The sequence below is a fragment of the Euprymna scolopes genome, chromosome 5 (genome assembly GCF_053919585.1).
Source record: "Euprymna scolopes isolate OS-2025 chromosome 5, ASM5391958v1, whole genome shotgun sequence".
NCBI lineage: Eukaryota > Metazoa > Mollusca > Cephalopoda > Sepiida > Sepiolidae > Euprymna > Euprymna scolopes.
Genome location: NC_136486.1, coordinates 81,211,414 through 81,227,851, shown reverse-complemented (window position 1 = coordinate 81,227,851; position 16,438 = coordinate 81,211,414). Strand labels below are relative to the sequence as shown.

At 34.2% G+C, this 16,438-nt stretch overlaps 1 protein-coding gene across 6 annotated transcripts in view; it reads right to left on the bottom strand.

Moving 5' to 3' along the window:
• The window catches only part of LOC145276888 (serine/threonine-protein kinase ULK3-like), a 169,661-nt gene extending 164,776 nt beyond the window's left edge, over window positions 1-4,885 (bottom strand). For 3 of the 6 annotated variants that reach the window (XR_013868048.1, XM_080128320.1, XM_080128321.1), the window contains exon 1: window positions 4,697-4,878. Coding sequence is in view for 5 of the 6 variants with exons in the window: in XM_080128320.1 (XP_079984446.1) it covers window positions 4,697-4,849 (153 nt within the window). In the remaining variant the exon portion in view is untranslated. Of the gene's footprint in view, window positions 1-4,696 lie in introns of all 6 variants that reach the window. The other 3 variants (XM_080128322.1, XM_080128323.1, XM_080128324.1) reach the window with 3 other exon arrangements.
• Between the last annotated feature and the right edge of the window lie 11,553 nt (window positions 4,886-16,438).

Here is a 16,438-nt window from a genome sequence, read left to right as displayed (position 1 = left end):
AAATAAGAAAAATCATTTATCTTTTTAGTTCAACTATTTTACTGTGCAATATTTATATCAGCATGAAATAGATTAAACTTTTTTTTTAAGTTTATGACCGTTTTTGTTATCCCAAAAGCTTATTAATAATTATTTGTGGTAAATGTTGTGGCCCTGTAGGTGTCAGAATTTTGGAGAATATACTTCCAAAATAAACTATTAAAATTGTTTAAAAAAATAATAGAAATATTATTTTTTATTTAAAAAAAGTTTGGGTTTTTTGGGGTTTTTTTTACAAGGAGCTCACCTCATCAAGGCCTGGAAGCCACTCAGGGATAAGGGTTATTGCATGTACAGTACGTTGTATGTTAGTGTTTAAGATTTCATAAAGTGTCTACTTAAGGAGGCGGTTCATCAGGAATTTGTTTACGTTGGATTTGAAGACATCCAAGTTGTAGTCAGGTGGGAAACAGGCAGACGGAACAGAGTTCCACTGGCATGCTGTTCTAAGAAAGAAGCTGTGTTCATGGAATCTACGTTTTGATTTAGGCACAGATAGAGAGTGGGGAAAATTTTTGACAGTGGCTTCAGCTAGACGGGTGTTTTTCGTAAAAGATTGGCGAGGGGGGGGACCAGAGATTGGAGTTCAGACGACCACTTGCCATGGAAATAACGGTAAAACAAAGATAGGCTTGCAACGTCTCTTCTGTGGGAGAGAGGTTGCAGGGAAGAGAAAAGGGCATCCCCCACTAAGCCACGAAGTCTATTTTGTACTCTGTCAAGGCAGGATAGGCTGTTTTTAGCAGCTCCTGCCCAGATATGGCAGCAGTATTCCATCCTTGGACGTACTTGGCTTTTATATAGATAGAGAATTGCATCAGTAGTGAGATATCTTCTGGAGCGGTAGAAGGAACCCACCATCTTTCCAGCGACCCTGGCAACAGTCTTGATGTACATGTTCCATTTCATATCAGGAGTAAAGGTCAAGCCCAGAAGCTTGTCAAAACATTGAGCTTCTCCTAGACGAGAGCCATCCATTACAATTGATGCCAGATGGGGATCAGAGCGTTGATGGTGTAAAGATAGGAGCTTGGTTTTAGATGCATTAAAGGTAACCAGCCACGTCTTCTCCCACTGAACTACACGCTCGAGATCAGAGGAGAGAGAATCAGAGAGAACTTTGTCATTTACAGCCTTTGATGCGTTGCCGTAGATGGTCGTGTCATCAGCATAGATGTCAACGAATGATTTAAGTATGTGTTTAGGGAGATCATTGATGTAAATCAGGAAGAGAGTTGGGCCCAGGATGGACCCCTGAGGGACTCCAGCATTAATAATGCAGGCCTCTGATTTTTGTCCATCGACCACTACTCTTATGAGCCTATTAGAGAGAAATGACTTAATGATTGAGAAAACATTTCCAGTTATACCGTAGCTGGAAATCTTGTGAAGTAAGCCTTTATGCCATACTTTCTCGAAGGCCTTTGATATGTCAAGAGCAATTGCCCTAGAAAGGTAGCCTTTGTCAAGAGATTTGCTAATCCTATGAGATATAACCATTAGCACATCTGCGGTAGATCTTGCAGAACGGAAACCATATTGCGTGTCACTAAGGAGGTTATTTCTGCTGAGGTGGTTGACTATTTCTCTATTTAGTATGGATTCCAGCAACTTACTCATGACACACAGGAGACTTATAGATCTGTACTGAGTGGGAGATGACTTATCACCTGAATTCTTAAATACAGAGCATCCCCATCCAGTTAGAACGACTCAGTGCATATATTAAAATGCATTAGAAACAATTGGCTTGGCCAAAAAGATGAACGTAAATGCATTATGTTCTAAAGTTTTGTTATAATGGAAATCATGAATTAGATAGCATCCAAAGTGCTCCATTTTCTAGTTTACATAAACTTTATGCCCTAGAATCTCAATCACTTGTGAAATATTGCTATAAGTTGACTTCAAAAGCTCTTTCTCAGACTACTTTTGAAAGGCAAAATGTTAATTTGGTTTTGCAAATTTTCAATGAATATACTATTCAAGGTTTGTTAACCTTAGGAAAACAGGAATGCTTGCCAAATTATGCAGAAATCGCAGAATACATTCAAATATTTTATATTTGGTGGACAATACTGAATGTGAAAACACCATATAAAGGTTGTCGACTTTGTAATAAATATGCTAATCCACTTACATTAAATAGTGATAATTATAGTTTCCTAAATGTGTTCTGTGACTGGTTAGAAACTTGAAATAGCATTCCTGGAAGAACTGGTAAGTTAACAAAGGAAACATATACTGCTTTGCACCATACTACTTACGCAATTTTAGAATTGACTAAATATTGTATAAATGTACTGAACAGTGTGTATATATTACCAGGAAAGTTTCAGACAGATAACCTTGAGGCGAGGTTTGGCCAGAATCAACAACTTAGTGGAGATCAGTATAATATATCGATACGTCAGGTGTATGAATGTGAAAAAAAACTCAGAATGCTGTCAATTTTAAAATTGAGCTTACCAATTAATAATCGAACTATTGAATTAAAAAATTTAAAAGAAACTAACTGGGATGAAATGACAAGGGAGCAAGAGTTACATGTTTATAAATTTAACATAGATGTAACAGAAGATGATGTTAATCAATGCAAGGAAGCAGGTTTTTGCTGTCATGCAGTTTTCAAAAAACTGAAATGCAATAGCTGCAAAAATTTAATATCCGGGAGAGAGGTTGTTGAAGAAATAGCTGAATTAAACAGCTACTTTCAGGGTATTAACAGAGGTTCTCTGCTATACCCAAATGATATAACTAATAATTTTGTCTTATATAATTATATAGTTATAAACAAACTTACAAAATATGATTCTTTTTTACATTCGATTCGTCAGAGAAAATTAGCCATGTACATAACTTTAAATATTTTGGATGATCAAAATCGATTATTTCATGTTGACTCTTGTGATGAGGGTCACACTATTCAGCAAATTGAAAAAATACTGATATGGAGTTCATCGAATTCCCTTATAAAAAATTTTGTCGCAAAAAGAATGACAATATTAGTAAAAAAAAAAATATCAGAAAAAGAAAAATTCAAACTTTTAATTAAATTCTACAACAGATTTTTGAAAAGTTTTAATATTCAATGTTTGAAATATTTCTGCCTTAGTAACTTTGTTTATACTAACATTTGTTTGAATTTAATTTTTAACTTATTGTTTGTTACTCAGTTAAACTAATTTATTGTTTGTTATTCAGTTAAACCAATTTATTGTTCGTTTTTCAGTTAAACTAATTTATTGTTTGTTTTTTGAGTTAAACTAATTTATTGATCGTATTTCAGTTAAACTAATTTATCGTCTGTTTTTCAGTTTTGATTGTTAAAATATTGTTTTTTTGATTTAAAAAATATTTATTGTTCATTTTTATTTATTTCTATTGAATAAACTTCAGTTACATACAAATCTTTTTTAACTTTTTAACAACTTTTCTCCCTTTCAATTCGTTTTTTATTATTAATATTTTTATTATTAATATTTTTATTATTAATATTGAGTGAGTTTCAGTACAAAGTATCATGTTTATCTTTTTTAATCCAATTTTGAAGTTTTCTAATGCTTTCTGTAAAAAATGTCTGCTCATTATCGACAGTTTGTGTTCCACTTATCTTGCTTGCTAGGACCTATGGCGATGACGTCATTTTTTAGCTGACAGGCCATCTATGATGGTCACGCTCTGCCAGCATGACAAAACACGATTATCCACATGCACGCACACACACAGCAGCGAATAATGCAGATATTCAGCCGTACATAAGGACATTTATCTTCCTGTTTATTCCTCCTTGCACACACAAAAATTAATCCTGTTTTCTCGCTAAGAAAACAAAGGACGCTCTCTGCTTTCTTGTTTCAAAACAAACAGTCTCAATAACTTTCACATTTGCAAGAACTGTCTATCCAGACACACCTTCTGGACACTAAAAAGTGATTCATTTGTTACTTATTATTTTTGTGTAAATAAACACTATTTATTTCACATGTTTTATTTTATTTTAATTTACTTTATTAGTGGTGGAAAAGGGGATCTTATGAGACTTGAATTCCACTACAAGATTAACATGAAAAAAAGGGGAAAAAAGTCTAACTCATGATATTTAGAGGTGGGTCCAATTTCTTAAACGTCCATCATTCTCACCAAACGCCACCATAGGATGACTTTTAAAGGCCAGAATTATACTTTCAATACATTTTTTTTTGGGGGGGGGGGGGTTGTATTACTGTACAATACATTGGAAAAAGTTGTCAAAAAACAAATATATAACAAATAAATGTTGTTATCAAAGGCAAGATAAGTTACTTTTCTACCTAACTGGATATGTTTATAGCGTTTTTATTTAATGTAACATGTTTATTTAGCTCGAAAAACATGCAGTGTTTACCGATGTATTGGAAAATTTAAAATGGTGCTGGATTCTCTGTTGAACACGGTAAGGGGAAAATGAGTTAAAAATTTTAAAAAATATACAAAATACTGTTACAAACCCACTGAATATGTCAGCCTATGTCACAGTAATATATATTGAGTGAGTTTCTAACAGTATTTTGTCTAGTTTTTTTTATTTATAACCCCATTTCCCAAACTTAAGAGACCTTTATGTAGTTATGGTGGAAGAGAAAACGAAATGAACAAGAGAACAATTCTTCATTACCTTTCGACATGCTTTGTAGACAGTGGCATAAGTTCCACTTCCCAGTTTTTCGGCAAACACATAATCTTTTAATTTGGGTGTAACATTAAACGACAAGGAAGATTTAGCCATTAGTTTTCTTCTCGGTGGCTGGATGTCAAACCAGTAACGCATTTACTCCGATATACGAAAATATCAGAGGAAAAAAAAAGGAAGCTAATATTATTTATTTGAAGTTAATATTAATATTAACTCTTAAAATTATTTTAGGGTGAGAACTTTTTAAATAATTAAAGCGATTAAAAAATAAATAAAATCAACAAAACAAAATTATTTTAAAATCTAAGTTAGCTTTACATGAAAAATAAAGGGGAACAACTCTAAACAGCTTAGCTTGTCTATCAGGGTTGCCAGGTTAGCTTTTTTTTAAGGCCAAATTTCGCGAATCTGGCCTTTTTGGGTTTTTTTTTAAAGTAGTTTAGCTTTCAAAATTTCTGGGTACTCATGCAGTTGATCCGTGCTTTTTTTTTTTTTTTTTTTTTAATAACATTTTCACCCCAAACAAGGAACATCGCCACTTTGATGATTATCAGGGACATAAGCTACAGGGGTACTATGTAGGGAGTTGGGCAGCAAGATGTCGGTTCAGGTTACACTTGAACTTCTGCATGTCAGTACAGTTGGGGAAGCAGGGTCCCGGAAGGGAGTTCCAAAGTCTAGCGGTTCTGGGGAAGAAACTACTGGAGTACAAGGCTCTCTTACATCTAGGGATCTCTTCTGTGAAAGGGTGGGATTTAGCTGCTTGTCGGGTCTGTCGGGGGTATTTACGTCGAGGGGGTACAAGTGTTTGCAGTTCGTCAGAGCATTCACTGTTAAAGTACTTGTAGAACAGGCAGAGGGATGCTACATTTCGTTGATGGGACAGAGACTGAAGCTTAGATGACAGTTCAGGACCTATCAGATTGGAGACTCTCTTTTGAACCTTGTCTAAGAGCGAGAGACTAGTGGTAGATGCACCAGCCCAAATATGACAACAATACTCCATACATGGGCGAATAGTGGCCTTATAGAGGTACAGGATACTTTCGGGCATTAGTAGTTTTCTAGCACGGTAGAGAGAACCTACCTTCTTCGCAGCGGTCCTGGCAATACTCTCAATGTAATTGTTCCAACTCATGTTTCCTGTGAACGTTAGACCGAGGAGTTTAAAAGATGTAAGTTCAGATAAAAAGTCTTTGGCCATTGCTATTGGTGGTAGAGAAGGTTTCTTGTAATTATTGAAGGAAACAAGTTTAGTCTTGGCAGCATTGAATGTGACCATCCATTTTTGTTCCCATTCCACTACAGATCAGAGGTCATCCTCTAGTGTTTCTGCCATTTCTTTAGATATGTGTTCATTTGTTTTCCTGTCGTGTCTGTTATACAGCATGGTGTCATCAGCATATATACCCATCTTAAAACAATTTTGTCAGGAAGGTCATTAATGAATATTAAGAATAATAGAGGTCCAAGGATAGACCCCTGAAGTACTCTCACATTTATATCATATTGTTTAGATGTACGACCGTCGAGGACAACCTGGATTTTTCTCTTATCTAAGAAGGATTTAATTATGTTAAGTATTCTTCCAGTGATACCGTACGATCTGATTTTCCTGAGAAGACCTTCATGCCATACTCTGTCAAAAGCCTTAGATGTATCTAGAGCTACTGCTCTACCCTTCCCTGCTTTGTCCAGTGAATGGTATATATGTTCAGAGATTACAGTTAGGATGTCTGCTGTGGAACAGGCCTGCCTAAATCCATATTGTTGGTCGGTCAGAAGTTTAGTATCTGCAAAGTGATGGACTAGAGCCCAAATATTTTGGCAAAAAGTGGGAGGAGGCTAATGAGGCGGTAAATTACTGGGTCAGTTCTTTCGCCAGAATTCTTGAAAACTGGTACTACAGAAGCAGTTTTCCAGCAGGCAGGAAAGCAAGATTCATTAAGGCATTTGTTGTAAAGTTTGAAGAGAAGTGGAGCTACTTCGGCGGAGCATTTTTTTAATAGCACAGCTGGGATGAGATCAGGTCCACATGCTTTTGAAGTGTCAAGATTTTCAGATCGTCTCGTGTGGCGTCTGTCCACAAAAAAAAGTCAGGGAGGGGGCGGTTAGCAGGGTCCAGTGTGGAGTTGGAGGCAAACCGACTGGCAAGCATGTTATCCTTCTCAGTTGCTGAGCAAACAAGCTCATGATTGTTGGATAGTGGGGGCATAGTTGATTGCCCATTATTTACTACACTGTTATAGAATTTCCAGAAGTCACGAGTTCCTAATTTCTGTGCGTCGATGCGTTTTTTGGTGGTTTCAGTAAATTCTCTCTTAGCTGTCGCTATTTCTTTCTTACAGTTACTTCTGGCTTCTATATATTTCTGTCTATTTGAACTGGATTTATGTCGGTCAAATCTGTGGTATGCATGCTGCCTTTGCGTAAGTAGAAGTAAACCATTGGGGAGAGTGGCGCTTGCTATAAAATTTCCGCATGGGAACGTGTGCTTCAATTGCCATTTTGAACCATTCAGTGATCTTCTTGGCGCACTGTTCAACAGGAAGTGAAAAGATATTTCGCCATGGGGCGTCTCTGAGGAGATTCCTGATGGCTTCCCAGTCAGCCTTTTTATAATATCTTGTTGTTTTGAGCAGTGGCTTTTCAGTTTTGGCTCTAGAGTTAAGGGCGATTTCAATCATTATAACTGCATGATCAGTGTTCCCAAGTGGGCTGTGGGTATTCGTTACACAATCATCAGGAACTGTGGTCAGAAACAGATCTAGAGGTGAAGCGTGTTGTTCTTGCTGGTCTGGAAAACGGGTTGGAAACGTAACCGTTTGTGATAGGGAATGAGATATAGAGAAGATATGTGTTGTAGTACCAGCTGCGTCTCTGTAAGTAGAACATCCAAGCCAATTGCTGTGGGGGACATTAAAGTAACCAAATACAGGCACTTGTGCGCTAGTATCGAGGGAAAGTGCTGTATCTATACTGTCATAGATTTTGTTTATTAGGGTACAGTCCTGGGTCGAGGGATAGCGGTAGAGAAAATAAAAGTAACTAATGTTATGTTGCATCTAAAACACATAAAGGCTTGATCGTCCAATTCTAGTTTTATTTCTTTAGTCAAGGGGGGGGGGGTTACGAATATAGACTCCAAGCTTGTGCATATGCCTGTCAGAGTCCTTACGACAGAGTGAGAGATATCTGGGCATGTTAAAGTAGTTAGAGGGGATAGAGGAGTGTAGGTTAGTCTCACTTAGTGCTAAGATATTCGGGGTGGTTATTAGGAGAAATGCTTCAACATCATCTAAATTAGTTCTAAGCCTAAGCTGAAATAATAACGTTATTATTTCAGAGGGTGTTTTGTACCTATTCTGTACTTTAACCTTATAATTGAATAAAAAAAACATATCATAAAACTTTAATTAAACTTGGAAATACGAATTATAAAATAGGACGGATCAGTAAGTGCATTATTAGCATCAATGGACTTTTTTCAAATTTGGCCTTTTTCTGATCATTTTATATAAATACTAGTTGTACCCGGCCACGCGTTGCTGTGGCTCAGTTTGTTAAAATGGAACACATTCCTCAAGAAAAATTGCATTTTGTTCGTTTATTTACTTTTATTATTTTTTGCAATTTTTTTTAACTAATAAAAGTTGTTGTTTCCCCCCCCCCCAAAAAAAAACATTAATTTTGTACCATAAATTGTTAGGTGAAAGATTTTTTGGGGTTTTTTTTCAGGAAAACTTGCATTTTTTTTTAAAAAGAAATTTGGCAGTAAACGTTTCTTTTTGAAAACGGAATTTTTATTATAAAAAGAACAGATGAATGCTTTATATGAACATTGTAAATAGTACGGTGAAAGTAGAGAAAAGTTTGATTTTTTTTATTTTCAAAAGACTGTATAAATTATTTTTTTTTCAACAGATGTTAAGAAAAACAGAAAACATACTTCCATTATTAATTATGAAAAAAAAAAAATAAAGTGGAAAACTTTCTGTTATTAATGTTTGCTAAAAAATAAATACAGTAAACTTCGCTGAAATATTAGCATATGCTGCATCTTAAAAAGTTGATTCATGCTGACAATTAAATAAAATAGACGTCTACAAATTAGTAAAAATAAGTAAAATCATGAATGACGGCTCTTGGGGGGGGGCAAGTAAGTAGGAACAACACAATCATTTGTGTAAAATAATTAATATTCGAGAAATTGTAAACAATAACAAAAATACCTGATACCAAATGCAGTAAAATTCAAGTATCTTTTATACGTGCTGAAACTGTTTAAGTTATTTTTATTTCATTTCTTTTATTAAAAGTTGTTTTTCCAACAATTAACGGGTTGCATGTCGTTTAACCATTGGGGACTTCACTCTTGGAAAATTGTATAAAAAATCTATGACTATCACTAACTCTAAATTTGGGAGTGCAATTCGAACTTAGGGTTAGTGGTAGATAAGTCATTTGTTAGGTGTGTCAGAAATTTTGTGAAAAATATTGAATAATTCCACCCCGTTTTCCAAGCTTATAACTCCTCGAAAAATGTAATTCAAGCCCTAATTTTTTTTTTTCAATTAAAGGAGCAAGGACCAAGGTTTCATTTAAAAAAAAAAAAAAAAAAAAAAAACAACGTGTGTTTTTAAAAAACAAAAGGTTTTAAACTTCGGACTTTACAGGTAAATTTCTAAAAAACACTACTTTTTTTTGTTTTAAATTTGAATGTATTATTTATTGATCTTTTATCTTCAATTTGTGAGTAAATTAATTATTTACTTTTTAATAGACATTTCAAAATGGGAGGCGTGAATTAATTCGGCCCCCTGTCTTTCCAAGCTTATAACTACTCGAAAAATGTAATTCAAACCCTAATTTTTTTTTCAATTAAAGGAGCAAGGACCAAGGTTTCATTTAAGAAAAAAACAAACAAACAATGTGGTTTAAAAAAAAAAGGTTTTAAACTTCGGAGAGGTAAATTTCTAAAAAAAAACACTTCTTTTTTTGTTGTTTTAAATTTGAATATATTATTTATTGATCTTTTATCTTCAATTTGTGATATATAACACTTTGGTGAGTAAATTAATTATTTACTTTTTAATAGACATTTCAAAATGGGGGGGTTGTGAATTAAAAAAAACGTTTGTCTAAAATATTATATTCGGTTTATTGGAAAGAGCATAAAATTTCACATTGACCCTGAAAATATTGTAAAAATAGAATCAATAGAAAAATTTTGATAGATTTTTAAAGTTTAAAAATTGAAAAATACTGAACTCATAAAATTCAATTAATTTCATTACTGTTTTTTAAAAAATAAAAAAATAATATTTTTATTACTTTTTATACAACTTTAATAGTTTATTTTGGAAGTATAATCCATAAAGAAAATAAACAACCCACTTTAAAAGAGAAATTACGTTTATTATATTTTATTTGCAGTTTCGTGTTAGGGGCGTCAAAAATTCATACAAAAATTCTGATACACCTAGTCATTTGTTTACAACTTTTGAGAAACTAAGCCTCCTTACTCCTTAAGCGATAAGCGGACATTTGTTTATTATATTTTTTTTTTATTCAGTGTGTAAAATCCACTTTGAACAACTTATTTGAAAATTAGAAAAATAAAAAAAACAAAAAAACTTTGTTTTAGCATGTTAAAAGAATTTAGGTTGGTAGATAATAAAATTCTACTGTGTTTGGTATAAGTTTTTTTTTTTTTTTTGCTGTAGTTTCTTGCTTTTTAGAATTTTTGACTAAGGGGGGTTGCTTAGATCGTATTTTAAACTAAACTACGGAGATTGAAATGCCCCCCCCCAAAAAAAATGTACTTGGAAAAATCGATTTTATAGCGAGATTTAAGAATGGTTAGCCGAAAAAAAAAGGTGAAAAACAAAACAAATAATCAATAAATAATTGTTACCAAAGGCAATAAATGCTACTTTTTTTACTTACATGAATGAGTTTATTTTATGTTTTAAAGTATTTTCAAGCGCTTTTCTTTATTTTTTAATCTAAAATTGCGGGTGTGTGGATGCGAAATATCTCCAGATTTTCTGGAATTCCCCGCTAGATTGCAAACGAAATCTCCAGATCTAGCGGGAAAACCGCTAAATTGGAAATACTGGTCACGTGACGGCAAGCGCTGATAAATAATTGTCCATAAATAAAAATAAAAAATGGCCTATCGGTACAAAGAAAGCCACCTATTTATTATAGAAAAATTAAATATAATCTTATAATTAAAAAGAGATATATAAAAACACGCATGGGTACAGTAAACATATTATACCAAAATGTCGAAACAATCATTTATTTAGTTATTTAGACTATTAATTACGAACGAACCAATAGTTACATTTTATATATATATATATATATATATATATATATATAGATTTATTTAATAGTAATTATTAAAGAAAAGGTCATAATTAAGTAATTTAAAAAGTAGTTTGCATGTCAAAACTTGTAGATTTTTTTCATTTTGCCTTTTTTTCTCGATTCATGGATTTGCCTTTGAAAAACAGCTACCATTTGTTATACCAGGAAAAAAATATTTTTCTAAAGACTAGGGAATCTCACACTTAAATGTTTAAATTAATTTTCACACTTACTTACTAAATGTATACATGGAACATCTCATAGTTTACAGTTGAGCATAAAACCGTTCTGGGGATATTTTTGTAATACTGGCGCCTTGGCCCTGTCTAGTCAGGTCACTGAGTTTCATTTTTTCCTTTTATTTTTTTCATTTCAATAAATGATACAAACAGACACACACATATGCACATGCGCGCACACACACGCCACTCATCAAGTCTAGCCTTTGAATTGGACAAATATTACTTTTTTTTTCTTGGTTATTCCTTCAAAATACCCAAGTGGAAAAATAGTTATGAAACTGGGCATAAATATAATAAAGCCTGGGAAAAGTCGTATCCATGGCTCAAAAGTGCTGATGATTGTCAGCGATAATACTGTGTGTTGTGCAAAGTGAAAGTTTTACCTAAACAAAACAATATTTCAGCTCATGGAAGAGCAAAAAAGCATCAAGATAAAACACCAAACAGGAATATTTCCGAAATTTCTCTTCATAATTTTATATGTATAATACCAAATGACCAAGAAAAGGAAGCAGAAATAAAACTTAGTTTAAGTATAGCTTGTTATTTTTCAATCTGTTCAATTGGTGAGATTGTGAAAAAATATGGTGAAAAAAAGTGTTCTAGAGAATATAAACATGCATAGAACTGTGCCAGTTGACACAGTTAAGATTCGGATTAAAAATTGTTATAAAAATAAATACAATTTAGGCGCGCAGTATGATTATGATTATGTTGCCGCATGAAAAATAAAAAATAACTCCCACGCAAATTCCGGCGTGGCCTTATATATTAAATTGACTGAAAACGAGCGGACGTAGTACAGAGCACCCCACGTGATGTTTCCGTCCAATGGGATTTCTCCAAGGACATTTTTCTAAACTTTTCTTTTTAAGCTCGCTGGGAGCCGGTCCAAATAGTATTTTAACACACACAAACATCAAATCTCGCTCTCAACTGCATTCTCATTCGGACGTTCCACGCGTGTTACTATCACTCTTCCATTTTCACCGCTCCGCGCGCTTCATACAATTTCACAGGCGAACATTACCTATTTCCTCTCTTAACATGTTTTAACATATGAACAGTTCAACAAAAAAAGACATTCTCCTTTTTTTTATACTAACACTTAAAAAGGACTTCTGAACTCATTATAAAGAGAATTATATTTTATTTGTTAATGGTTGGTTTCTGTGAATAAACCTCCGTTTGTTTTGCATGTAAGTCTTCTTCTTTTTATTTTTATTTATTTGTGGAGTAAGTTAGTTCCTAAAAAGGCCTGACGACCCCCACAGAACTAAGTGCACTGCAATACTTAAAAATGTAATTTCGGCTGCACTAAAAGAACTAAAAAATGATTTGAAAGACAAAAAATATGTTTACTTGTGATGTACTCAGAAGCATCTATCTATTCTCGTTAGATTTTACTGCAATAAGAACGAAAAAATCCAAACAGCTTTTCTGTCTATTGTACCAGTAATCGAAACTACTGCACATATTTTGTTTGACAAAATAGTTGAAGAAATAACTGATTTCGGCAAAACTCTTAAAAACTGTATAAGATTTGCTAGTGATGATGCAGCTTCTATGGTGTTGGATTTTTTTTTGTACCAATAATAGTGCATCCCCCCTGTTTACATTTATTATTTTTTATCTGGTTCTTATATATGATTTTCTGTATTTAGTATCCTTTATGATTTTTAGTTTCGTATATTTTGGGTTTGTACAAAACTCCCTTTAATTTGGAGAAAAGGGAAATGCTAGCTCCGTGATGACGTCACGAGCCCAGCGTGAGATTCTTCCTCTTTTGAAATTCTGCTGACGTGGAGATTGAACATGTTGTTCATTGCCTGGTGCTGAAAATGGAATTTTGACGAGCCTCCTTCAAAGAAGAAAACCCGGCAAGAAATTAATACCCAGAAACTTGACGAGACGTACTTCTGGAAACTATTTACGTGACTACGGGTTTGCATGTATTTTAGAAGGAGTGAAATTATTTTAAAGAAAATACCTTTTTACGTGACAAGGAATTTTGGAATCTCCTATCCGGACAAGCGACGTGGTCTTGCTCCTGAAACCCATCTGTGTGTGTCTGCGGTTTGCATGCAAACATGGAGGGAGAGAAAATTCTAAAAGGACTTTAAACAAAAAAAAAGAAAAAGGCACCTTCCTGACTGGCTTTCAATTTGTGAGTACGCTCCTAAAATTTGTTTCATATGCGAGTGTGATTAGGAGATACTATTTTGAATATTATTATTGAATTCGTTAATGGATACACGCAACTTCTTTGTAAGAACCAGTGTTATATTTTTCATAATATGTTACTTTGGCGTTTCATAAGTTTGATGCCCGCAAATGGAAAAATTTGCAACTTATTATTGTAAATAAAAAATTTTCTTCGTTTCAAAGCAAGACCTTTATATTTTATTCTTTACCCCCTCCCCCTCTTTTGTTTCATGCTGTTTTTTTTTTTTGTTTTTTCAGGTTAGTTACTTTAGCGTCGAATTTATCAGGAAGCAAGATAAATTCCGACAATGGTAGGCAGTAAAAATTCAGTGTGGTCACGAATTAAGTCTGAATCACCAGGTTGTATTCAAATGAAATACATGTCATTCTTTGAGTCTTTGCATCGAACATGCATTCTCAAAGTTGCCTGCTAATATTGGTTTTCTTTTAATTGAAGTGCTAGTATGGTTCAGTAATAGTGCCCTTAGACAAGAAGAATTCAAAAATTTATTTCAAACTAGCAGTTCAGCCCGGCTTTGCCCGAGCCCTATGTACTGTTCATAACTTTATGTGCATATGTATATATGCATATTAAAAAGTTTGACTCATATCCAGGTAATCTAATTCTAAAATTTCAAACGTTTAGACCCAAAATTGGCTGAATAGTTTGCTAGAGACCGCAAAGGTCAAATCTTCTGAACTTTGACCCTTTGGCAGCCAAATTTTCGGCCAAAAACCGATGAAAAACTTGCCCTATGTCTGAATATACTTTACTTAAAATTTCAAATGTTTACACCTAAAATTGGCTGAGTAATTTTTAAAACTTTGACCTCAATTTTGACCCTTTAACATTTATTGTTTTAAGCTCAAATCAAATTAAAAAGTTTGATGCATGTCCAAGTAACCTACATCTAAAATTTCAAGTGTTTAGATCCAAAATTGGCGGAGGAGTTTGGTAGAATTTTCAAAGGTCAAATCGTTGACAGCCAAATTTCTAGCCAAAAACAGATTAAAAAAATGTTCTCAAATTTTAATACCCCTTATGTCAAATCTCGGGTCTGTAGACTGACGATTGACTGAGTAGTTTGGTAGGGAAATGCACACACACACACACACACACACACATAATTTCACTTTCATAGATATATAGATAATGAACCCTGTAGATGAAGAAAACGACCAAGGGAGAAATGTTCCTCTTCTATTTCAAAATTTATCTAAACCAAGATGGCTAGTAAGAGGAAAAATTTTATATCATATTTTGATGAACTGGAAGGAATTATTAGGTTATTTTAGTACTTGTGAAGCAAAATTAAGTATTAGTGTAAAATACAAAAATCGTCTGCTTAAAGAAATGCTGTCAGATAGGATTAATCATTTTTATTTTTTGTTTGCAACTCCTATTGTTCATTAATTTAAATGATAAATTCAACATTTAAACAAGAAAATAGTGATCCACACGAACTGTCAAAACAGTTGATAATGCATTACCAGAGTTTGTACGAAAGGCTTTTCAATAAATAAGAAAATGTTGACTTTGGTGCCAGTTTCAGTCAAGAAATCCACAGGTTCACATTAACTGCTGGTGCACAAGTAGACAAAGACTACAAAATAAAAGAAATGAAATTGAGGAGTCAAGCTTTGTTGCAAGAAGCCTTACATCAAGTAAAAAACAGATTTCCCGAAGCTGCCAACTTGTTTAAAGGACTTTCTTTTCTAAACCTTGATAAAGTTTTTAATCAAAGATTAAGAGCAAAGTTTGAAAATTTGCCATTTCCACATATCATGGGAAATAGCTGCATAATTGAGGCACAATACAGAAAAGTTTGTTTGGTAGAATGGTGTGGAGAACCATATTTTGTAGAGAATGGATTTCCTCTAGATTCTCTTAAATTCTGGCAGTTTGTGGGCAAACATGATAATTTTAAGGAACTTGCAGCATATGCTTTAACATCCCTGATAACACCCGCAAGTAATGCAACTGTTGAAAGAATGTTTTCTTTAGTTACTGCTATCAGAACAAAGCCTTGTAACAGAATTCAAAGTAATTTACTGGATGCTTTTGTAAGAGTTCGTTCTTACCTTTTATATAACGGTACTTGTTGCAAAGACTGTATATGCACTACTAAAATGATAAAGCTTGCGCTTTATACACTGCATATATTTTTTTTTCCTAGGAAGGGGAGTATTGCGCGAACCTTTTCTAGTCTCACACAAAAACATGCGTTCACATCTCAAGCTATATTACTTGCCATATACATACGCGCACACAAACATATGCATGCACGTCCACACACGTACATATATTCACATTCGCGTACATACACTCACATTCACGTGTATACACACACACGCTAACACGCACAGATGGACAACGTCACTTCCCCTTTCAAAAGAAATCCACACATGCGCAATAGACCACCGGAAACAAGTATAAAAGAAAGAGCAATAAGCGGCTTCTTCCTTTTTCCAACCTGCCTTCTGAGGTGGTTGGTCGGCGCACCAGCCACCGCCGTTTTGGCAGGCGCGCGCACGCGCGTACCTCTCACCACTTGCTACTATGTGGAACAAAAAGCTAACAGACTGTACGTACACTTTATACGCTTTCTCTCTCCATTAACTGGATTGACTTTCTCACTCTATCTCCCCTTTGGCTTTGGTCCATCAACAGACATGTGCGCGACTCTCTACTGAGCTTAACCCTCTCTTTCTACAGGCCGGCTTGCCACTTCGCGTTTCTCTATTGCATTCCCCTTTCCTTCTACGCGCATAGTCGTCAACGGCTGAATGAACACATGTACACCCAAGACTTTCATTTCTCAATAGTTTTCTAAACGACATGTTTATTTTATTCCAGCATTTGAGTTCTTTGTTTCCTTCATTCAATTCGTTTCATTAT